The sequence below is a fragment of the Poecilia reticulata genome, chromosome 17 (genome assembly GCF_904066995.2).
Source record: "Poecilia reticulata chromosome 17, P_reticulata-male-v2, whole genome shotgun sequence".
Classification (NCBI taxonomy): Eukaryota; Metazoa; Chordata; class Actinopteri; order Cyprinodontiformes; family Poeciliidae; genus Poecilia; species Poecilia reticulata.
The window spans coordinates 442,692-468,022 of NC_088846.1; the positions used below are offsets into that span (position 1 = coordinate 442,692).

At 39.2% G+C, this 25,331-nt stretch overlaps 2 protein-coding genes across 3 annotated transcripts in view; one reads left to right on the plus strand and one right to left on the minus strand.

Moving 5' to 3' along the window:
- Positions 1 to 9,821, plus strand: part of dnai4 (dynein axonemal intermediate chain 4) — a 28,884-nt gene extending 19,063 nt beyond the window's left edge. The window contains exon 17 of one of the 2 annotated variants that reach the window (XM_008433575.3): positions 9,656 to 9,821. In XM_008433575.3, the coding sequence (XP_008431797.1) occupies positions 9,656 to 9,685 (30 nt within the window). In that variant the 3' untranslated portion in view covers positions 9,686 to 9,821. Of the gene's footprint in view, positions 1 to 226; positions 1,745 to 9,655 lie in introns of those variants that run through there. The other variant, XM_008433574.3, reaches the window with a different exon arrangement.
- LOC103479248 (dual specificity protein phosphatase CDC14AB-like) lies at positions 1,291 to 21,599 on the minus strand. Its single transcript, XM_008433576.3, has 14 exons — positions 20,754 to 21,599; positions 18,061 to 18,151; positions 14,011 to 14,086; positions 13,817 to 13,909; positions 13,637 to 13,716; positions 12,397 to 12,463; positions 12,225 to 12,287; positions 11,992 to 12,079; positions 11,224 to 11,454; positions 11,009 to 11,147; positions 9,872 to 10,079; positions 9,697 to 9,788; positions 2,769 to 2,900; positions 1,291 to 2,681 (listed from the first exon to the last, which is right to left on the minus strand). Exons 1-14 carry the CDS (start codon positions 20,788 to 20,790, stop codon positions 2,633 to 2,635), a joined length of 1,446 nt encoding a protein of 481 aa, XP_008431798.1. The 5' UTR covers positions 20,791 to 21,599; the 3' UTR covers positions 1,291 to 2,632.
- Between the last annotated feature and the right edge of the window lie 3,732 nt (positions 21,600 to 25,331).

A 25,331-nucleotide genomic window follows, 5' to 3' on the forward strand; every position in this document is an offset into this window, starting at 1 on the left:
TAAATGATACTAATTGAGTGGAATATACAGTCATCAATTGGCTAACATTATCTGCATCCAACAGCATTACTCAACTTGCATTACAGTATTCTGTGAGAAATACTTATTAAAAGCTTCTGTGAACACAAAGTGAAATCAGTAGTTCATTTAAAATCATCTAAATGGTTTTATTGTGTCATTGACACTTTAACACACTCAGAATGTGATTTGGAACCTGATGTTTCAGGGAGATGTTATTCAAGACCTCCTGCGCTCTGCATCTCCCAAAGAACTTCAGCAGACATTGATGTAGTGGACCCACAGCACCATGATGCATCTCTAGTTTAAATGTATCTACAGCTACAAGTTAAATCCATCCATCCTTCATCAATAACTTATCCCTGCTCCAGCAGTCAGTGGGTTGGACATGAGGTCCGTCCGGTTGCCAGTCCATTCAGAGAGATTGATTAACAGCCTCGTTTTTGTGGGGGAAACTGGAGTACCTGGAGAGAACCGAGGTATGAGGGGAGAGAACCAGCAAACTCCATCCAGACTCCAGGTCAGGATTTGAACCCAAAACTTTCTTGCTGCAAGGCAACAATACAATGAACTGCTCCAGAACATAAACCACAGTAGCAATTTCACTGAAACAAGCTGCTTCTGGTGAATGGGAGTCATTCAGGCTGCAACAGCGTCTGACCTGGTCAAATTCAGATGCATTACTAATGTAAATAATTTTATTATAATTATTATCATAATCATGTTTCTCAGTATTTAACCTGCTGATCATGGTTCAGAGCTATCAAGGAAAAACAGACCGATTCTAATCTCAGGTTACCTGGTGCATCTCTAATAGTTATTATCTTGTTCAGTGATTTATTAGCCAACAATGTTGTGCCAGTACAGTCTTTGATTTGGTCAGCATGGTGATATAAATGAAATCTTTAATAAAAAAAAGTAATAAATAGCAGCCAATCTCAAGCCTGGTTCTGTTGGATGTTTCTCTCCACTGTTGCCCTGAGCTTTTCCTCAGGAAGAGAGAGACTGTAGAAGGTGGCCACTGGCTTTCTGACTGGAAACTTTACAAAAGTGTCACTTTATGATCAGCTGGGTCTGTCTGTTTTGTATTAGCACTGGACTGGAATAACATGCATGTTATAAAATGTAATTTTGATGGCAACATCTTTCCTCTCATTCATTCTACAAGCATGATCACTAGAAAAGTATTTGTGTAGATAACAGCCTGTACACACCTGAATAATTCTGAGCAACAACTAATCACTAAATGGTATCACAGTTACAACAAACCAATTCTCACATTATGTCAGCCTTTATTCTTCATTTAAGGATCAAAACTCTGCAACTGTAAGAAACAAAGCATACATGAAGAAGATCATTTAAGAGAAAAACTACTGTTTAAATAATACGTTCTGTAAACTCCATCAAAGGTCATTGACCTCTGATCAAGCTCGCCATCATCGTAACAGTTCTGAAATAAAAATATCATTTGCATAACAAGATTAGAGATTAGCAACAAACAAAAAAAAGAATTCATTAAATACTTAAAAATGTTTTGGGGTAAAAATCCCCCCAGACATTTATGATGATGGAAAGTATTGGTGTTTTGTTTCGTTGAATAAAATGTGTGTTTCTTCTAATCAGGAGTGTCATGTTACTTAATGTTTGATGTCAATTCATGTTGTATGTTCTGAACTAACATGTTTCATTTATATGAAGCCTCAAATAATAAAGTTGTTTTATGTTTCTTCATTGTATTTTTTTTTAACATTGAAAGCAAATCCATATGAATTTATCATTATACTCTAAGCCTGTTAATTTTAATTAAATTGGTCATCACAGTACAGGATACAACACAGAGTTATTTTCTCCATATGTTTTTAAATTTTAAATATTAGATTTACTTCCAGTTAGAGGAGGGCATTTATCGTATTGTCATATTGTATTTATTGTGATAAATTTCTTATAAGGATTTTGATTTATTGTTGCCAAAATAAATTCCAATTAATGGTTAAAGAAACAAAACTGTCTATATTGTTGGGATTATTACTTTTGCTATTTTCTCCACTGTTTTCTCAATGAGACATTCTAACAAGTGTTTTAGCATCATCCTACATAAAAAAGAAAAATCACCATCAAAAATAAGCCTAAAAGAAACAAAAGGTTCCCAGCAGAACATCGGTCACTGTCTTTGTCCAGCAGGTGGCAGCATTGTGGTAACATTCAGCTGGTTTGCCTCTAGCAGACGACCATGGGTGTAGTCAAAGTCTGGATGACAGCACCGTACAGAGCGGTGTCTTCAAGGTATTGTGTTTGTGCCACAAAACATGTTCTTTGTGCCTCACTTGAAAACTTCTGTCAGTTCATCTCTAAAAGGTCTGTTTTCGACATCAGCAGTTCAAAAGTTGCTAGGTTAATATTCAGACAAGCCCTGTCTGCGTCACAGACAACCGCCACGGGTTGTTCATGCGTGATAAAGGGAAAATATCATGAACAGTTGATTTGTTCATCAAATCAATGAAGCACAGTTCAACAGCTTCATGAACACAATGTTTCAGGCCTTCCCAGCCTCGGGCTGATCCATTTTTGCGATCTGCTCACTGTCAGATCCGTAACCTTGTTCTCCCAGCTGAGTTCAGTGAATCAGTGCAGGCCTGGTGCTGATTAGACTGAGGCTGAAAGGGCTGAGGGGAGAGGCATGCAGTGTCAAAGTTAGAGATGGAAAGATAGAACAAGAAAAAATGGTGTCTGTATCACCCAGCATCACCCACCTCTTGATCTGTGTGACAGTGGAAGAGCTTCTTCTAAGCTTCTTAGAAGAGGATGGAGGAAGGAATAGGCTGATTTTAGGTGACTTGGGGGGAGGGAGGATGGAACAGTGGGACGCCTTTGACGTATTTGACCTGAAAGAACGGTAGAAAGAAATTTGACATCTTTATGTTTGCATGCACACTGGAGATAGGCACCAGCATTCCTGGTGACCTCGTATATATCTGTGTGTGTGTGTGTGTGTGTGTGTGTGTGTGTGTGTGTGCGTGCGTGCATGCGTGTGTGTGGATGGAGCTAAAGATTAGGGTGATGGCAAGGAGACATTATAGACACTAATGATAAACCATAGATGTACCAGGAGAAATATGCAAAAAGCTGCTCAGCAAATATGAAAGATTTGAGTGCTGCAATACCAATTTAAATATTAATTCCAAACACTGTAGATTGTGGTGGAGAAACACTGCTCCTTCCAGTTGGGCTGCTCTAGGTAATTTTACAGGTTTCTAAATTACAGGATGTGCTTCCTGTGAGGGCATTGCCAGTTGTGACAACTTCCTGTCCCTATATAAACCACCTCTCACTGCTGTCTCGAGGGGTAAGAATTAAAAGTTAGGGTCAGGGCAGTTCTTGCTCCTTGTAAGGAATGTGAGGAAAATAAAATTAAAATATGCTAGTTTTTAAACTTAACCATATGTACATTATATAAAATCATCAGCATTTTAAAATAAGAACATTGGGTTCCAAGTTGCCTATATGTTACTTTAGGTTTGATGCAGGAATCTGTTTTTTAATGAATCACTCAGAAAAGGAAACAGATGCTAGGCAGTTCAGATAAAAAACAGGATGCAATGTTTCTACGCTCCTTCGTGGGGGCGCCGATTTATGTTTTCGCATCCACCTGAATAATGTGTAGTTGCGCCCCATGGCACTTCAACAATATTATTTTATCTTTTATCTGGAAATAGTGTCTGTTTATTCTTGCCATACAGTCTCTGTATTAATTATTGCTAGAAAGGTCTTGCCATACCAGTTTATTCCTCTGTATTTACTTTAGTTTCTTAGTTTATTCTTGCATTTTGTTCTTCATTCATTTCCATTTAGTTTCATTTGATTATTATTATTATCCTCTCTTGGTTTATTGCTATGTCCACTTTAGCTTCTTTCCTGTTGCTACATTTATTTGATCGTTTATTGACCATCAGTAATCTTCACTCATCACCTGCTGCTCTGTCTAATCATCATGTTTCACAACATGTGTTGATTTTTCACTGTTCAGCATCAGATTCTCTGTTTTTATGCCATAATTCACATCTAGTTCGTCGCTCCGTTTTATGTCCCGTTTCTCCTGTTTCAGAGTTTTGCTCAATGTGCTCGTCGTGTTTTTAAGCCCCTAAGGTGCAGGGCGGTCGGGAAGCGTGTCGATGGGGAAAAGGCAGACTGACATAAACCTTTTAAAACAATTTCTGCATTCTGATTGTTGAAATGTAAAAGTGCTGTGTTGTTCTATCACCTCGTTTCATACCGGACCACTTACAGCACCGTGTTAACGCTATAAAATGAACGCTCTCTATCGTGGTATCAGCCATGGAGGGATTTCTTGATTTAAATGGGTTCATTTTTCAGAGGGATACACAGTGAGGGTATCGTGATTTTAGTAATTACATCTTTATAAGAGCGATTTTCTGTTGTCCTTCCATGGAAGCGGCCAGCTTTCAAACGGAAATAAAACACGTTTTAATATAAATTGCTGCTTTGACATGATCACAGAACTGCCAAAACATATGTAGCTACATAAATACCAGACAAAGTGAATCACAGCAGCGTCATCAGCCAGTGTAACGCTGAACTGATGTGGAGCTGAAGCTACAAACACTGAATAGAAGAAGAGCTGCCATTGATACAGTTGCAGCCAAGCATGATTTAATGTTACACAATACAGTTTTACCAAGTTGCTCAAAGTCTAAACTGGTATTGTTGTGGATTTAAGGCAGGGGTGTCAAACTCCAGTCCTCGAGGGCCGGTGTCCTGCAACTTTTAGATGTGCCTCTGCTGCACCACACCTGAATAGAATAATTAGGTCATTAGCAACGTTCTGGAGAACATATCTACACAAAGAGGATATAATTAAGTCATTTCATTGAAGTGTTTTGTACCTGTGGCACATCTAAACACTGCAGGACAGCGGCCCTTGAGGACTGGAGTTTGACACCCCTGATTTAAGGTGTAAAGTTTACCTTCCACCAAACGCCCCCCAAAGGCATCCCAGCGCCCCCCTTTTGTAAAAATGTCCGCCAGCGCCCCCTGCCATCCTCTGAATGCCCCCTTGGGGGCGGTACCGCCCAGGTTGAGAACCGCTAGTTTAGAAGGAGAGGACACACCTTCAATCAGGGGTGAAAGTAGGGGGGTACGGCAGGGTGCTGCGTACCCCTAAAAGATTTAGCGGGGGTACACAGTACCTGCAGTACCTGCAAGAGAGAGGAGAGGCTGTGTAACAGTGTTTAGGTTGTAGAATCCATCCATCCATTTTCTAACACCCTTGTCCCTCAGTGGGGTCAGGAGGTGCTGGTTCCTCTCCAGCCAACGTTCCGGGCGAGAGGCGGGGTCACCCTGGACAGGTAGCCAGTCTGTCGCAGGGCAACGGTTGTAGAATCCCACTTGCTTTATGTATAAGTGCAATGGGGAAATAGCGCCCCCTCTCTGTGTGGCTGGTTATATGCTGCTGGCCCCTGTGCTCAGTGCCAGTCTGTGAAAGCTGCATGAGAGTTGAGTTGCATTCTTCAGCACACCGAGTAGAAATATGTTAGCAACAGATAAAACATAATTTTTATTAACTTAGATAAACAGTGTATAATTAATATTTACTAGATGTGTGCCTGGCACCAATTTTTGTACTTTTAATTTTATTATAAAACACTTCATGTGCTAAGTTAAAAGCTAACATAACGCTCGCTCTGTTGTAGTGTGCTGATTGAAGCTGAGCCGTTGCACTGATTCGAACCCGATATGTTCTCATTCAGGAAATAAACTGCAGATCACCCAGAAACTCCTTGTCTTCATTCAAATTAACTGCACAGCGCAGAGTCGAGGGGTTACTTGGGTCGGCCTGGTACAGTGGAGTGAAGCAGAACCTGGTTACATCTGCTGTAAAAAAATAATAATAAGGGTTCACTCTGCAGCAGTGAGTGCACCACTAATCAGCCGTGACTGATTAGTTTTTCAAGAACAATCTAAAACACGACTTAATCAGTTAATAACTTTTTTCCCATTTCATATCGTTTCTGAACTGTTCGTGCTTTGCTAGAGCAGCGGTGCAACATGTGGATCGCAGAAGGTTTTGAGTCGATCTCAGCATCAGGTGACAAACTGAACGCAGCCAGGAGGCTGAGAGCAGCACGTCCTCTGACTGGGTTAAAACCTTCAGAACTTTATGAAAGAACAACAACAAAATCAACAAAACGTTTTCAAATTAATGACCCAACAACAATAATAACCTCATTAATTATTGTTTCAACAAGATGTTGCGCAATTCTGTGCCTTTCTGTTCCATTACCAAAATAAGAGCAGAGCAGGAGTTTAAAATGAACTAATCAACCACCGCTGTGTTCAGGGAGCTTATTAAGAATCACAAAAATAATTAAAGCTCCACGGAGCTTCAAGCGGCCCTTGCAGCCAAGCGCCGCTCCGGCCTATAGCTACCGCGGGGATCCAGCACCGCCGCCCGCCTGCCACCGCGGATGCTCTCAAGCAGTTGAAGCGCGTGTCCGCCAGGCCGTACTCACCGATGAGTCCTGCATCGCTACCTGATAACAAAAATTTGGTGCAGATCGGTCGATGTAGAGAGGAGATATAGCTGATGGAATGATGTAGGGGTCGCAGTGGAGTCAAATTACAATTCAATCCTGTTGGGCTCTTTTGCGGTGAACAAAGGTCATATGTACCCAGTTTGGTGCCAATCGGGAGGCGCATGTGTGATTTAGAGACAATCGTATGCATATGGCGAGGGACTGCCATTTGGCCCCGCCCCAACGGGTCAGCCAGCATTGACAGAGTTCACCATCAGGTCATTTTATGTGAGGTGGCAGAGGATTAATTCCATATCAATAACACAGTAAAAGTAAGACATACAGTAGAAAAAAAAAAGGTGACTTCCTGTTGGAAGTGGGCGGGGCTAAGGTAATATCATTAACCATGAGAATGTGATGAATGTTTGTTAGTAGTGAGACGTAGGAAGTCTGATGCAGCCGTGATCTTGTATGTGGAAGTTATCTCACTTTTATGTTTTATGGCGAATAATCAAAGTCTGGCACTTAGCCACGCACACATGCTTTGATGTACAAAAATTCCTGTGATAACTTTTGACCTTTAATGTCTCAACTCTCTGCTGACTGAGTTTGAAGTCTGTATCTCAAACGCTGTAGGAGAAGTTCAATCAGATGCGACGTCTCTGACAAACAGGAAATGGCGGCTTTGATCCAAAATGGCCGACTTCCTGTTGGGTTTGGACCATGGCTCCAAGAGACATTTTTGTAGGTCCTGACAAGATACACATGTGTACCAACTTTCATATTTCTAGGTTAAAGAATGGTTTGGGGCTGATCATTTAAAAAATTCTAGGGGGCGCTGTAGAGAAATTAGGCCACGCCCACAAAATATTGTTATGGATTCTTGTCGAGGGGCCCAAAAGGATCACTCATGTCAAGTTTGGTGCAGCTTGGCTCAAAATTGTGGAATCTAGAATTCTTTGTAATTTCTGTCCAGTAAAACTATTAATCTATAATCAATACACATGTCTATATAAAGACATAATCCATGTTTCTGTCTCATATTTGTATGGCATTAAAAGGACCTGGAACTTTAGTTTTTCCTCTGAAAGCTCTGGTTTGCACAAACTAGTCTGAACAAATCTGGTTCTTAATCAAATCCTAATGAGTCAAATTCAAAGTGTCATGGAGTCATCAGCCTCATGACATTAACACTGACATGAAAAATAATATTGAAGAAATAAATATATCAAATCTAAAAACATAAATAAGTGATCAGTTCTTTACTGTTATGGTCTGTAAGATATATTTATTCTCAGTACTAGAAATGGTCTCAACAAACCCATGACACTTCAACAATATTATTTTACCTTTTATCTGGAAATAGTGTCTGTTTATTCTTGCCATACAGTCTCTGTATTAATTATTGCTCTAAAGGTCTTGCCATACCAGTTTATTCCTCTGTATTTACTTTAGTTTCTTAGTTTATTCTTACATTTTGTTCTTCATTCATTTCCATTTAGTTTCCTTTGATTATTATCCTCTCTTGGTTTATTGCTATGTCCACTTTAGTTTCTTTCCTGTTGCTACATTTATTTGATCAATTATTGACCATCAGCAATCTTCACTCATCACCTGCTGCTCTGTCTAATCGTCATGTTTCACATCATGTGTTGATTTTTCACTGTTCAGCATCAGATTCTCTGTTTTTATGCCATAATTCACATCTAGTTCGTCGCTCCGTTTTATGTCCCGTTTCTCCTGTTTCAGAGTTTTGCTCAATGTGCTCGTCGTGTTTTTAAGCCCCTAAGGTGCAGGCCGGTCGGGAAGCGTGTCGATGGGGAAAAGGCAGACTGACATAAACCTTTTAAAACAATTTCTGCATTCTGATTGTTGAAATTTAAAATGCTGTGTTGTTCTATCACCCCGTTTCATACCGGACCACTTACAGCACCGTGTTAACGCTATAAAATGAATGCTACAAAATACAGTTTTACCAAGTTGCTCAAAGTCTAAACTGGTATTGTTGTGATTGTAAGGTGTAAAGTTTACCTTCGACCAAACGCCCCCCAAAGGAATCCCAGCGCCCCCTTTTGTAAAAATTTCCACCAACTTCCCGTCTTGTCCTCTTTCCTCTAGCCATGTCCAGCGCCACTTGTTTTTAATTCCTTTCTCAAGTAAACATGTTTCATTACCGGGTCAGACAAACTCCATCTTCTTTCATATCGCATTTGATTTAACCGCCGAACCGAACGCATGCGCTTCTTTTCTACAAACCGTTTTACAGTCATTGGTCAAGAACACGGGAGCTAGAACTCTGATTGGCAGACATGTTTGTAGATGGAACTCTTTAAGCCCGGAGACTACAGTTTGGTTGAGGCGGACCGTTGGGCCAAAGCCGGAAATCCGGCCCCCGGCCGGAGCTCTTTAAGCCCTGCACCTGTGAAAATAATTTCTATTCCCATGACTTTTTTGTTCTCTGGGAAATTATCTTGATGATAAATACAGAAACAAGCATAAAAATCAAAACATCTACAATAGTGATAGTAATATTAATGGTAAAATAATAATCAGTGCAAAGTAGCCTACAAATTCTTTGGTGGGGGCGGTGAGGGACCTGGATAAAGGCTGGGGGGGCGCTGGGCTGAAAAAGGTTGAGAAACACTGAGCTAGTTGGTGATGTTGCATGTTCTAAAACATTGACTGAAAGGCTCTTATTTAATGTTGAGGGATTTTTGCCTGTAAGTCAAACCTTTAGGGCACAGACATTTTACATTTTGTTTTGAGTTGAAATGTACTGAAGTCTTATTTAAGTTTGAGTGCTTAGCTTGTTAATTGTATTGTTAGAAGCAATTGTTTGCACTATTCAAAGAACTTTTTATTAAACTGTGGCAATATCAACGCTATAGTTAATTTCTATCATCACTATAAGTTTCAGGCTCAGGCTTTTTTTTTACTTTAAGCCCTGACACTAGAGGAAAACAAACATTTTATTCCTCCAATTTAACAGGAACTTGTTAACTGAATCAGGACGATGGAAGACAAATTTCTAAGCAGATGCACACTAATATTGTATTAACTTGAATTTTAAGCTTTGAGCTTGAGGAGTCTTTTTTCTTTCTCTTAAGGATAATCACATGGAACCTGCTGCTGGATGAGTAGACGGTACCTGGAAGAGGAGGAAGCTGATCTTGGTGTCCGTTTTCCCTTCACTGCTCTCAGATTGTCTCCCTGGGTCAGACTGGTTTCCTTACAGTTGCTCTGCTCACATAAAAAAAACAGCATTACTTTGACTACACTTCTACACTGCTTAAAAACAGATGCCAAAAACGTCAATGTCTCACTTCATCCAAACTGTGGGATTTGCACAGAGTGGTTTTGATTGACAGATCATTCATGCTTGTAACCAGATGAGGCATTGCTTCTTGTTTGCCCAGCGGTACCGGGTCAGAACCAGGCAGATGGTACTGCTGCTGTCGATTGAACCTCTGCTGGGCAAGCTTCTGTTTGGAGCGATGCACGTCTCCCTGAACCCACAAGCTGTGCTGTTTCCTGCACGCAGACACTCTTTCTTATACAACACAATGAGTGGTAAACTCCTCTACCTAAAAATATAACTTAGCATCTTCTCATCAAGTTGCATCTGCTGGTGATTTTTTGGGTGATGTGTCCTCATATCTGATGGAAACAATTAACAGTGCTGAGAAATAGATTACCTCCTGCTGTTTTTCAAGCTATATTTATATTTTATTCACTTCAAATTGATAATGACATTGACAAAATGCAAGGCATTTATTAATAGTTAAATAAATAAATTATTAAGAGATAAGGGTTTGTTCAAAAACTAAAGGTTGGGACAAATATTTAAAACACCTGCACTTTAGCTTGAGGAATTTCTGTGAGGAATAATTGTTGCCAAGAATTAAAACTGATTTCCTTTATTTAAAACAAATATAGAAAATAATTTGCTAAATAAATACAAGGTCTGATTATGATTGTTTATTTATATTTTCTTTTACTAATTTGTCTAAAGATACGTTGGAAATATGTTTTAGAAAAATATACTGGATGAGTATTGTTTCGATTTAGATAATGGATGTAGAAAAAAGTGAAGGTATAAATGAGCTTATGCTCACACTTCACTTTTTTTTTACTTCATTTGTTTGCCATGATCATCAAAAGTAGAAGAAATATTTTAAATATTTCACTCTATTTGTAGTGAATGTATGTAATATGAGTTTCACTGTCTGACATGAGTGACAGTAAATCTTGAACTTTTCACCATATTTAAGGTTTTTGGGCATACTTGTTCATACACTCCACATAATCCATTCATGAACATGAAATATTTCTTGAGTTTCCCTCAGGAATTGAGTTAATACTGATCTAAAATATGACAAATTATTCTAGAAACAGGTGTCATCAAAAATAAAAATTTCAAATGTAGTTTTTCTTGTTCGGGCTTAAAGTCTAAAGCTTACTCTTCTAAGAAGTTCTGCTGGGGACCAATGATTGACCCGGGTCGGCAGATCCTGATCCAAGCAATAGCCTCAGCTGCTGTGAACCTGAAGTGCTTCATCAGATAGCAGGCGATCAGGGTGCCTGTACGGCCCAAACCAGCTGAGATTGGAGAGTGATACGTTTAGCTTATGCATGGCTCTTAAGAGTGCAAGAAATAAATAACATCCAACCACACCTTTACAGTGCACAGCCACAGCTCCCTCTGCGCTCTCACACACATGCAGGAAGCGCCTAACGATCAGGTCCGAGGGTGTTGAGCCGTCCATGAAGAAGAAATCATGGTGTTCAAATCCTGCATCCTCAAACCGTCGGCTCTCATACAATTTCTTGTTCAGGCGGACCACATCAGTCACGTTGTTTTGGCTGAAGAATTCAAAGTACGCCTCAGGTCCATGGAGAGGATAACCTTAAAATTCACAAAGACAAGCCAAGATGTTACAGTGGATTTAAGAAATAACACTTGATTGATGCCAGGATTTCAAAGTTGACAATTAAAGACGTACTTTATCCAGTCTGACTGAGCTTGAACTATTTTACAAAGACCAGGCAAACATTTCAGTCTCCAGACGTTCAAAGCTACTAGAGACAAATTCCAGAGGGCCTGCAGCTGGAATTGGAAGGAAAGGCGGCTCTGCAAAGTGTTGACTCAGGAGACCTGAATCAATATAGTACACCAAAACTTTTCAGTTTTGCCTTTGCTGAAAATATTGAAAACCACATATATTTTCCTTTTTTTTCCCTCAGTTTTGTAGTTACTTTGTGTCACATCAAATCCAACCAAAAGACATTGAGATGTATCTATTTCATGATGAAAGATGAAGAAAGACAAGAAAACGTCCTGACTTATTAAGGCGTAATGATTCCATTAGCTTAGCAAGGCAAACCAAGGAAGACCGTTTCCTCCTTTGAAATTCCCTGCAGTAATGAGAAACGGTCAACTCACCGTTCTCCACCCTGTTTCGAGCATGAGGGCTGCTGAAAGCCAGAATTTTTCCTGGGATGATCCAGTTCATGTCTCCATTTTCAACTCGCTGAAGTCAGACACAGCAAAAACACAAATGGAAGTTACTGAATAATGGGCATCAACTATTCACACAGATATCAAAACCCTGACAATTATTATCATGGAATAAATCCAAATCAAACTTAAGGGTTGCCACAGCTAATCACTTTTACCTCGTAGTGTTCATATTCCTCAAAACTAAAAGTTTCAAAATCCAGAAAGCAGTGCTGCAATGCCTGCAAGAGAGAAACGTAATAACAATGTTCACTAGAACCAGAGAAGCCAACTGTCACTCCAGGGATTGAGGAGATGAAAACATGAGGAGAGGCGAGCTGTGCACACCACCTTATGTACTCCCTGTAAGCAGTCCAGGACAGCGAGGTGGAAGGTGCTGTCTGCCACCGCCGCGTCCCTGTGGGACACGTAGACGTTAGTATGTTGATAACTCTGTAAAGGTTTAGATTAGTTTAATACGGAAACATTCATCAGCCAGAGCTTGTAAATAAATTCAGGAGCAGTATTTCATTTATAAAAGAAAATGTTCTTTTTATAGCGACATTTAAAAAAAAAATAAAAGTTACAACAGTAAAACAGCAAAGAGAGCAGAGGGAATATTCATCAGTGTAGATGGAACTTCTGCATAGCATGACATTAAATAATGTCACTGCTACAATATGTTTATGCACATATGTAAATTCCTTAGCATTAGCACATTGCATGACAAAAGTCTGTGCTGCAGTTTTCACACAAGAAGGTTTTCATTGCAGATAAAAATGTATATTTCTGTTACTGCATGTGGTGAGCAGAAAGGTCATACTGAACTGCAGGATAAACTAAAGGTCCATTTCACAGTTTAATGAATCTGCCCTTCAACTGACCATCTATAGCTTAAAATATTTAACATACAAAAATGTGAAGTAGATAACGGATGATTTGGGTTTCTGTCTTTGTGGTTTTATTACTAGATCTTGCCATTTGAGCTTAGTTTATTCCATTCTGTTAGTTTCTTTGTGCATTTATTCTTCTCTGTGCATCTGGACTTATTTCTTTAAATCATTTATTTATTGTTAGTTCCAGGTTTTCCCCTTCAGTTCTCTAGTTTCCTTTCCACAGGTTCTCCTTCCTTAGTTCATTGTTCTCCTTTCCCTCAGCCAGCTGTGATCCATCTCCTGATTTCGCTCTCAGCTGCTTCCAATCACCTCTGATTAGCTGCACTGGTTTCTTTGTCTCCTTGAGGACGATTCTCTTCTGATCATTCCATTCCTCGCCGTCTCCTCCTTGATTTTCTGCTTTGTCCCCGAGTTACAGCTGGCTTACTTTCTCTGTTGTTTTTACCTGCTTTGTTGTTACAGTTTTAAAATTTTGAGATTCTGATTTGTGTCAGTCATATTTGTGAAATACAGAAAAATGAACCTTTTCCCCCCAAATCATTGGTAACAGCATGATCATCTAGTGCTACACACTTGGTTCAGATGAGCCATTGGTGTAAAGTAACTAGTTAACTGGTTAGATTTCCAAGTACCTAGATTTTCTTTTTGTCAATGAGCAGAAAGCTGCTGACTGGTGCATGTTTTTGGGTTTGTACCTGAATGGCAGGTAGGGAGTATTATTTCCTGAGATCAGAGTTCTGTAGGCTTCATCTGGACTCCTTTTCAAATAGATAACCTACAGAGTAAAAGTTAAACTGGGTTAGTAGCAGTGAGCAACTAAACAAAGAAATATACTGATTAAGTGATGAATGGGGGGGAAATGAACTGATATTTACAGAGTAGGCAGCAATGAGGAAAGCAGCGTTGGCTCTCTTCTTTTGGTCATAGCTGGTGAAGTGAACCAGTTTCTTTCTAGACATTGTGAAGGACTAGCCGGACAAAAAACAGCCAAGGAGCAAAAAAATCACTAACAGATAAATAATAAAGGTGAAGGAACAAATGTTTAATTGTTTAAAACTTTCAGTATTACCTTGAGCTTCTTGTTGAGTTTACAGCAGTATTTGTAGAGCATTGCGAGATTCAGGGGCCCAAAGTCTGCATAGAAACTAGAACATACACTGTTATGTAATTCAATTTGGTTGTTTTTAGATATCAAATAAAACAACTTATGTAACAATGAGATATAATCACTTAAAATCCAACATGGCTGATATTTACTTTGACGTTATTAAATGTTAGAAAACAGGAAGTAGTCAGGACATATGCTCGTTTTCAGTTTCCTGTTAATCCTTCCAGACCACATGCACTCTCCTTTGGTGATTGGCTGATCAGTGGCCACACCTGAACCGGGTCGGACAATCAGACACACACCCAAAGTAAAATGGATTACCAAGAGAAAATAACAGGCAAGTAGGAAGTAAATGCAAGCGCCACATAGAAGGACTGCGGCTGGCAGATGTTCCAGCCAAGTCAGTAATCTGGAGTAAAAGATTTGCTGCAGGTGCTCCATGTCACAGTTGTCACGATGGGGCCACCAACTGGTCCGGTCCCCTTTAGTTTTTAAGTGTTCGTGGAACAACCAGGAGATTCAGACTTGAGAACAAAGACCACGAGCAGCAGAATACTTAGTTACAAACTGAAAGATAATCAGGAGTGGCCATGTATGTCAGCACACGTACTTTAAAACGAATTCCAAAATCAACTGGGAGCCAGTGCAGTGAATGTAGAACAGGAAAGATACGACAGAATTTACTGGATTTGGTGAGAAATCTGGCTGCTGCATTCTGTATTGACTGCAATCGTGAATTGAGGATTTATCCAGTCAGTTAAAAGGTCATTACAGTAGTCCAGACGAGATGACCCGGAAGCATGAATGATTTCCTCCAAGTCAACTCTGGAGATCATTCGTCTAATCTTAGAAATATTTCTTAAATGAAACAAGAACAAGAAACAGCCTTAATGTGCGAGTTGAAGCCTAATGATGAGTCAAATGTGACACCTAGATTTTTAACCTTTGATTTTACTGGGCAGAAGGATGCTATTTTTCTGGCTGATATTTTTACACAAGTGACTGTGAGCAATAATCAAAGTTTCTGTCTTAATGGTGTTTAGAACCAGAGTTACTGGAGGGCCAGCCACTGATATGGGACAAACATTGGACGAGGATGGCCAACCTGTCCAATTGATGCAGTCTAAATGAAAAATACAATTGAATTTCATCAGCATAAATGTGGTAAGAAATATCTGAAAAAGACTGAATAATGCCAGCAAGTGAAATAATATAAAAGGAAAACAAAGTGGACCCAAACTGCTGATGGGAGGCTACTGGATTGTAGCTACAGCTGCCTTGGGGCAGGCTGTCCGAAGTGAGGCTGCAACCTTTTGTGCCATCAGCCTGACATGATGAGGGGAGAGCAGCTGCTGAGCGGAGCTGCTCAGTCAGTCATGTTCAGCAACCAGCTAGAGCCAAAAGGCAAAAAAAGGTGGCAGTTCTCTTCCAAACAAGCTGTGTATATTGAGTAGCTATGGTGTTGCATGCAGATAATGTTAGCTAAACGACTAGTTAATTCAAGTCCAAGTAAACTATAACTAAAAAAAATCAAAAACTATTATAATTATAATCCTGGTCAGGACATGGTGATAGTTCTAACAATTATGGAAAAAACACATTTTTGGAAAAGTTACATGTAACTTTTGCATACAGTGACTATACTGTAGCTTTAATGTAGCTGAACCAGTTTGGGTTTTCTATTAGACCAGTCTGATAAAAATTCATTACTAATGAACTTAATCTGAACTCTTTACTGCTGTAACAGCATTAAATAAATGGATCCACCATAATGTGACAGAAGTGTGCAGAGCACGTTTTTCATAGTCAGTTACAGTTTTAAGAGGAAAAACTTTGCTTGAACCAAACTTGATGTGCTGACTCCACATCCTGTAGTAAAGGAAGGACACTGCCCTCTGCTGGATGGGATCTGATGGGATCAGCAGACCAACCATACGGGTCTCTGCTAGTCTTGCATGATTCCGGTGCTGATATTCAAACTTTAAGAGTGACTGAAACATGGCATCTCTTTGTGACCTCAGTTGTTATTGATACAACTGGTATCATTCATTCGATGTTGATGAAAAGCTTCAGATTTTACAGTATTTAACCTCTTATTTGTTTCTGTATCAGATTTATTTTATTTACATATTTACAGTCCTTCTGTTAATAATGGTGGTTTGAAGTAAAATATTCTTAACTATGAATTTAGTACTTATGGCTAGAATAATGGCACTTTGTGTTTATTTGATCATTTCCACTTTGATGTCTGACGATGATGACATTTAAAGTGGCAGAGATGTGAAGCCTGGTGGTGTCTGCTGACATGATTAAGTGTCTGGTCTGAACGCCATCATGGAGATTGTTCTAAATCTCTGAATCAGTCGGTGCGCTGATCTCATCTTGGCCTATATCTTACCATGGAGCCATAAGCACGAGCTAACCACGATCATGAATGGGGTGACAAACATAAACTAATTTGGATTCCTCCCTTCAAAATGACATATGCATATTACAGAGCCTAACCATAAAAAGATTTCTCTACTGGGTTACATGAAAAAGGATAGTAGTGAAAAACACCTTGGTGTTCTGGTTTATCTATGAATACAAATGTGGAATTATAATCTCACACTAATTAAAGCCCCTAAGCTAGAAAAGGGCACTTCCACCAAACTGCTCATTATCATCAAAATCTGCTAATTTTATGTAAAAGGAAATCTCCCTGATCAGATTTAAAATACCTTCAAAATTATACAAATACCTGCAGAACGTCAACTCATGAAAATGGCTGTTGGAAGGTGAGGGTGTCATGTAGGTCTGAAGTCTCCAGAATCATTTTGCATGGCTCACTGCTTTGTGCCACACTTTGTCAAAGAATCATTATCAGTGAGTTTAAATCTGTCAGGACGATTTGGATTCTGAGCATCTACAGCACATGTCAAACTCATGGCGTGGGCCAAATCCAACCCACCATGGCTATTTATGTGGTCCTCTAGACTCTGTGATTGGCTTAAGTTACCCCAACGTGGGATCCATTCACACGATTGGCTGAAACAAGGAAGATATCTCATTGGTTGTATTGAGCCACAGCAGGGGAGCCTAAACATTCCCAGACAAATGCAGTGAAGTTTGCAGACCAGAAGCAGCTTGTAAATCAAATATATCAGAAATATAAGTGTGAATCTTTCTGACAATTTGTGAATATTGAGACTGTTTCAGCTCCACATTTTAGTGTTTATCCCCAGACTGCCTTTTGGAGAAAATAATTATTTTCTTTTAGTTTATATATCAGTATCATAACTATGACAGAAAAATATGGCTTTAAATCACTGCTTGTTACTAAATAAGAAAAATAAGTGTCAATTGTAAGGAAAGGAGAATCAAAACTAAATTGTTCAAGATCTTGAAAGCAGCTATTAAAACAGTTACAGGTATGATTTCAGAAGTCTTAATATTGTCACCTTCCTAAACAAAATAGCCTACATTATTTTTTGTATTGTTTTTTGTATTTTTTATTTGTTTTGCCTAAAATATAATTTGGAAAGAAACAGGTGGAGATTTGTTTCTGGGTTTTTTTATGCAAAAAAAATATTTAGGCCAATATTTGAGGAAGGTGACAACATGAATCTTTTTAGACGTTTAAGATCCAGTGATGAGTGAATAACATCAGAGACGTGTGACCTGTGGCTCAACTCCACTCACATGCATGGCTTGGTCAATAGAAGACTACAACTAGTTCTGAGTTCCTGTGAGTGTTTGTTGTGTGTGTGTGTGTGTGTGTGTGTGCGCGTGTGTGCGTGTGTGTGTTTTAACTTGTATTTTTCTGTTTGGTCTGACCTTGTAATACCCCTAGTTTCTTCTCTAGCTGTCCTTTAAAACCAACGAACATAAATTATCTTTAACAAGGCCACTTCGTTTGACATAGTTTCTTTCCAGGCTGTTTGCACCAACAGTCTGACGGTCTCAGGTCAGGTTGTGTGAACAGGTGAGAGTAGAGCTGGGCTCAGAGGCTGCAGCAGGGTGGATGCTCACCTTTCATAGATGAACTCTTCATCAGTGCTGAAGAAGTGTGTGTTAGCAGTGTTCTTTGGTTTGACACGAAGAGTAGCAAAGTACAGCCGATCTGCAGGGGACAGGACACACACACACACACACACACACACACACACACACACACACACACACACACACACACACACACACAGGCACAAGCAGACAGACAGGATTTCATTATTATGACAGGTGTTGTGGACTGGACTCAGGCAGCTCTGACTCCATGTCCCAGCAGCCCCTGTGGTGGTGTGTTGGTCTGGGTCTCATCACCTTCAGACAAACAAGATGCACTTCCAGCTTACTTCTCAGTTGACTAAAACTTAAGAGTTTATATTTTAAGCTCAAGAATTCTTGAGACAGGATCAGTGCTTGGATTAGATAACTCCAACTTCTCCCACCAACTGCCTAACATGGCAGCATGCCTCCAAAACTTTTCACCTTAAAATGCAATATTTACCTAACCGCAGTCCCAGGGCAACTGAAATTATGTTAAAAATACATTTAATTTTTTGAAAAATCCAAAGCTGTAAACAGGAACCCATCTGAAGAACACTTTTTTTAAATCAAGCTGTCAGAACACAATTTCTAGTTTGTGATTTTAACAATAAAAAATTATAGATTTTGTACACTTTACTCCCTTAACTGTCACCCTCAAAACACTAACAAGTCAACGCGTCCATGACACCAGTGTCGTCATGACAATTTAAAGTTGTTGGGTTTTTTTTTATAATTATAATATACCAAAGATAAATGCCCAATTTTTTGTTAAAGAATTGATCAACACAGTCTACGTTTAAATCATTTTCTTTAAATAATCAGTGGCCGCCACCAAGAGCGGCCCGGGGGTCAGCCGTATGAACGTGATGGGCCCCTCGGAGTCCCCATCTGGTCCAGGTCTCATGCATTTTTTTTAAGATACATTTCAGAATGTAAAGGCTGACCTTTAAGGAGTTGTAACATCCATTCATAAATGATCAATGTTCTGGTGGAATGTCCTATTCTTTCAGAAAAGTTCCAGTGACAAACAACTAGTTCTAAGTAGGCCTGTCATGATAAACGATAAATCAATTAATCGCACGATAAAATGAGGTCAATAGGTTTAAGTTAATTATCGTATTTATCGTCTCTTCCGGCCTTTTTTCTTTCTGTTGATGACACTAAATGAAAAAAGGCTCAGCTCCTGTGCTCTCCACTGACCCTCCCTTCTAGGCCTGTCACGATAACAAATTTTGCTGGACGATTAATTGTCTAAAAAATTATTGCGATAAACGATAATATTGTTTCAAGACCTATTGACACTGATTTAATGGAAATGACTAATAATTCATGTGATTTCCTGCCATACATAGATACACTTTATTTTCAAAAGGACACGTAACACTGGAACTGATAAACTAAATAAACAAAACAACCAAAAACAAAAATAAAATGGATTCTCAGTCTCCATTAACAAAAAACGTACTTGAATAAAAACTAAACAACATAAAGCCAAAGTGGAAATAAATACTGCATTCAACCAAAAGAGTGCAGATTATGAAGTCTGTATATTATATTTCCCTTCAGTAATCACTAGATTTAAATAGAGAAGATGATCACATCCAACTAATTTTAATATCAGGCATTAATCAATGCTTTACTAGAATCTACCTGTGATGCATGTGGCTCAGCGTAAAGTCCTGACTGAATGAAAATAATTATAACCTATTTATGTCACGTTAACGAAGAACAGCTGAAAAGTTACCGGGTTCATCAACTGAGGTAGCAATTTGGCTCCAACTCCTCCCCTTATCATTTCTATATTCTTTGCACGAAATGTTACATAAATATTAATGTTTCCACATATCATCTCCGATGTCCGCTGGACTTCGGGTTGCGCCGTGTCAGCTGTTTGGGATTCCCCTCCGTAATTTCCCCTCAGAAAACACGGAGGAGAATCCGCGCCTTCTGATTGGCTACCTGCCACATTCAGCTTTAAGCTCCCAGTCGGGGAAAACCCCTGATTTAGATCGAAGCGGCCACGACGATCTACCGTAACACACCACACACTGCAGGATGATCGGTTAGATCGGCCAATGATCTAAGATTGTCATAAGGGGAAAATAGAGGCAAAAAATGGTGTAGTGTGAACTTTTGCATTAGGTTGTCGGATGTGATCATCTTCTCTATTTAAATCTAGTGATTACTGAAGGGAAATATAATATACAGACTTCATAATCTGCACTCTTTTGGTTGAATGCAGTATTTATTTCCACTTTGGCTTTATGTTGTTTAGTTTTTATTCAAGTACGTTTTTTGTTAATGGAGACTGAGAATCCATTTTATTTTTGTTTTTGGTTGTTTTGTTTATTTAGTTGATCAGTTCCAGTGTTACGTGTTCTTTTGAAAATAAATATCAGGAAATTGCATGTATTATTAGTCATTTCCATTAAATCAGTGTCAAAAGATCTTGAAACAATATTATCGTTTATCGCAATAATTTCTTTAGACAATTAATCGTCCAGCAAAATTTGTTATCGTGACAGGCCTAGTTCTAAGTATATCAAAAGGTCTATAGGTAATATATGTAATATATATTACAGGTTGTGTTAGTATTGCTGAAATATGATGGATGTGAGGTTTACGCATTGAATAATTATTATTCGATACAAAATGAATTCTCTTGCTGAACTTACCTTTGATAAATTCTGCCTGTTCGTATTCCTCTGCCATTTGATCAGTGAGGTTGAAGTGTTGCTTTCAGTGGAGTCTGACCAAGCCTCTGTTTCACTGTAAAATAAAACAGATTATTTCTGGGTTTGATTTAGCTGATATGATACCACTTGTGATGTGGCCAAACGCCTGGGCGTCCACAGGGGAGGAGCATGATCCGTTATCCCACTGCGTTATCTCTGCCTGGATCCAGCACTGACACTACTGACTGTAGCAACTCCTGAAGTTGGTTTTAGTTTGGTTCCTTCTGTTCAGCTCAAATGACGAAAGTCAGAACTTCAGGATTCTGTCTTCTCTCCAGTTTCCTGCAGCTGAAAGGCTTTCCAGAACATTCCATCAAGCCGTCCACACACTGAGAGAACGCTAATCTCTCTGCTAATCTGCACTGCTTGGACACACACACTCACACATCACACACACATTCACACACACTGACATGCAAGTTCCCAGAGCCTAGCAGGGCAGGGTAGGTGAACAGTTTAAGCATGCCTTTGCAGTAATCCCTTTTCCTTTATGTAATAGCTGATATTAATTCTTTCATAACATTGTTTCTACAGTTGTGCGTCACTAAGCAACCTCTGATAGCTTCCAGTCTCAGACTGATTCAGCTGGCCTGGGGAGTTTTTGTTCTGTCACCTGAGGGTGCGAACAGTCTGAGCTCCAAAGCTGTGAGCTTCACATGGGGCTAGTTCAGTCACAAGTGTTCATGGTGATTACAGACTATTTTTTTCTAGGTTATCCAACTAAACATTTCCGAATCCAGCGTTTGCTTAGGGTGTCAAAACAATTTGAGATGTATGTAAGCCTGTTGCAATAAGAAATAAATCAAAAATTCACATTATAAATTAAAATGAGTTCAATACTCATAAAAGTTCCAACTGAGAGTTTGGATGTTTTAATCATCTTATGTCTAGTCTAAAATTTTGTTTGCAGAGACTTCATAATCCATTATGTTTATGGTTTTGGTGGTGTTTATCAGCTCACTAATGAGGCAATGAAGCCTTCAAACTGCTTCGTCACGTAGAGACCAAGCACCCATGAGCATAAGCAACACTTCAGGTGTCATTGTCTCCCATCACTCCCAGATGGGACCGTCTCGTTGCAGAGAAACAAGCTCAGGGCTCCCATTAATTTGTCGTTATCGAGAGTTAAAATTTTCATGAAAATAAAAGGTTCGTTTTTGTGGCGCATCTGTATCTTATTTTGAAGGGATGTGTAAACATTACCATAGCGACCAGAGTCAGAGAGCGTTAGGGCAGTGGTCGAGATGAGAGGAGTAGAGCTTATGAGTCTTAAGTTTGGTTTAGACGACACGATTTAAGACTTGTTGGACGATTTTCCAAACCTCTGTGACCACGTGAACCGATAAAAGTACAACAGGTTTGATCGGTTTGTGTTCAGAGACACGGCAGGAACAACACACCACACACGAACCGATTCCACTCACGAGCATCCCGGTTCCAAAAGAAAATCCAGTAAAATCTCCAACAATTTTGGTAAAAAGGTTGGGGACCACTTCTAGTTCACAGCAGCACGTTACATATGGGGAGCTACGAACAGCAAAATACTTGTTCCACTACAGCAGACAGCAACAAGAATTGAATAGTTTCAACTTTCTTGTGTTGGGTCTTTAGCCAACGTTGTGCACATCTAGTTTAATAGCCCGCAATTTAACGTGCACAAATTACACTGGTCTTTGCTGACTGGATGACAACAATTGAGTGTCGCCTCATCGCAGGAAATAAATGTAGAGGAACATTTCTAAACCAACATTTAAAACAAATTGACTTTCTATAAATCTTCCTGAATATAAAAACCTGGAAAACTGAGAATCTTCAGACATGGTTGGTTTGAGATAAAACATTTTTTGAGAATGTGCATATATGATATGGGCTTCCTGGGCAGTTGCCCTTGTCGGTATCATAAAAGGGTGGGGCAGGGATGTGCAGAGACCACTAAAGGGGCAGGTGCTCAAAAAAAAGGGTACATCTGCATTTTAGGACAGAATATTAAAGTCACACAGCTTTCAGAGTTTAATAAACAATGATAAATTACAAATTGTGAGATATACAACTAGATTTAGTACATGTTAACATGTAATATTAAATATATTTTTCACTACCAAAAACTGCATGTTGATCATAGTAAGAACCTTTATTTTCTTTATGTTCTTACCTGCGGTTCTGACCCAGTTGGTCAACAATTCACTACCTTTGGCTGCTTCTTTTTTGTTTCTGATGTCTGACTTTACGTGGCATCTTTGAACTGAAAAAAGCAAAACATAATGAATTATGATCAGAATACTATATTAAACCACACTACCAATTATTTACCCTTGTGTTTAAACCAATATGTTTTTCAGTCCATAGCACAACATAACAATATTACTTAAAGTCTGGACTGAGTTTTTTCCCCTTCATTAATGGCACGCTTTTATTGGACAGGAGCAGCTTGACTGATTATTACATACATTATATTGACCATGGTAGTTCAGGGTGAGTTATTTTTCATTCTAAATGAATATCCTTGTAGGACTTTTATTTAAGTGTTATTCTCCTTCAAGATACATTTACCTAACGCTAAAATAAATGCAATGTACATTATGCAGGAAAAGAAATTAGAAGATCGGATATATCCATTATGGAGATGATCGGTTTTGGACGGGCGATGTGCCCTTATTGTATAAGTAATACTGAAGAATGACTGATATCATTAACGGTACAGGGAAGAAGCTTTTAGTTATCTTGCTTTGCTAGCAAAGTCGTTAGCTAGCAGCTAGCTAATAGCACAACAACAACAGCCTAATGTCTGTATGATAAAAATACTGAATCGATAGATAAGAACAGTTTCTCCTCACCTGGTTGTCTCCTCCCCTCAGTAGTTCTTCAGAGAAAGGCAGACGCAGAGGCCTGTCAGTGTCTGTTGTATTTCATTACCTCTCTGCTTAAACCGCGACTCCGAGCTGAAGCAGAAACGATACTTCAACGTTTTCCATCATCTGACAAGTAGCAAGTCTCCACTTTATTCACCAAAAACTGTTCTGTAATGTGGAACGTTCACTACGTTGAGCTCCAGTTAGCCGCTTTATCTCACTGACCGAGAGGCAATTGATAATAATAATAATAAAAAAGACCAAAAGGGCACTTGAGGGCAAGGAGCAAAAGGGGTAGGTGCTATTCCTCCCCCCCCCCCCCCCCTTCTGCACGTGTCTGGGGTGGGGCATCCAAGAACTAGAAAATTAAATAGATCTAATAAAATAGATCTTATCTATCAGTTGGCTCCTGAACAAGTTTGGTTCCATTTGTATTCATGTGTAGTGGAGTAAATTTCTCTTAGTTGCCATTGAGTATGGGAGACTACAAGTGCAAGATAATTGCTTGGATTTTAAATCGCTGGCACAGCAAGATAAGTTTGCACAATTGTGTGCATATTTATATTTCAAGCTTACAAAGTTAGGCATAGTGATTAATTGTGATTAATCAGCCAATGCCAGATTCTGCTATGGGCGACGTGGGCAACCGCCCAGGGCGGTATCTTGTGGGGGGGTTACTGTCCCAGATACTCCAATTGTCTGTGTCTCATTGTAATGTCCATCCTTCTGTCCATAAACTAATAGATGGAAGACATAATGAGATATTTCCATCTGACTGAATCTGCCAACCTTAAGTCTACAGATCGAGGCACAGAAGGTACAGAAGGTCTCTGTCTGCAAACATACTATATGGATGGAGACAGAGGAATGTATCTGTCTATGGAAATGAACTATTTCAGTAATGCTTTTACAAAACATATTTGGTAGTTCACAGGCATTTAATCTAAAAATGTAATATGTACTTAAATAAACAAAAGGGTAGTTTTGAAAAGTCTCCCATCTGTTTCTAGGCGATTCATAGGCCTCAACCCAGAAAGAAGAACAAAAGCTGCAAATGGAAAAGTGACATGAAAACCAACAAGACGACTTATGCAAAATACTAGGACAGCAGTGAACCTGTGTGTCTCCATTCTTCTTCTTCATGGACTTGTAGTGGAACTTTTAAAATGGTCAAATTACACATTTACACATAATCAATTCTCTTACTCCATCTCTCTTCCTGTCTGTCTTTTTCTCTGCCTGTCTCTCTGTATCTGTCCTGTCCACTTCTCATAGACAGACAGGAGGACAGCTACAATGAAGGAAGGTCAGAGAGAGTGTCTGTCCACTAAATCTGTCCTTTTCATCTTGTCTGTCTTTAACTGACATAAATGCAGTTTAATGGTCTGTTTATCTCATAAATTAAAACATGTTTTTCTTTCTTTATCTTCTAGCAACCAGATGATTTTCTGTTTTTATTTTAATTATGTAAAGCACTTTGAAATGCCTTGCTGCTGAAATGTGCTATACAAATAAAATTTGATTGATTGATTTTTGATTGATTCTGGAGAAGTTCAGGACTGAGACCAACTCAGAACTCATCCATGTTGGTTTTGCTTTTCTGTTCACTAAGTCTTAAACTTGCCCAAATGTTTAAGATGCACTGTTAGCGTTCCAATAAAGTAACTTC

Excerpts from the sequence above, each read along its gene's own strand:
- LOC103479248 (XM_008433576.3), bottom strand. The coding sequence starts at position 20,790 with ATGGCAGAGGAATACGAACAGGCAGAATTTATCAAAG. Across the intron at positions 12,288-12,396 it reads GCTTACAGGGAGTACATAAG|GCATTGCAGCACTGCTTTCT; the intron begins GTGGTGTGCACA and ends TCTCTCTTGCAG. Across the intron at positions 9,789-9,871 it reads AATCCCACAGTTTGGATGAA|AGCAACTGTAAGGAAACCAG; the intron begins GTGAGACATTGA and ends TTATGTGAGCAG.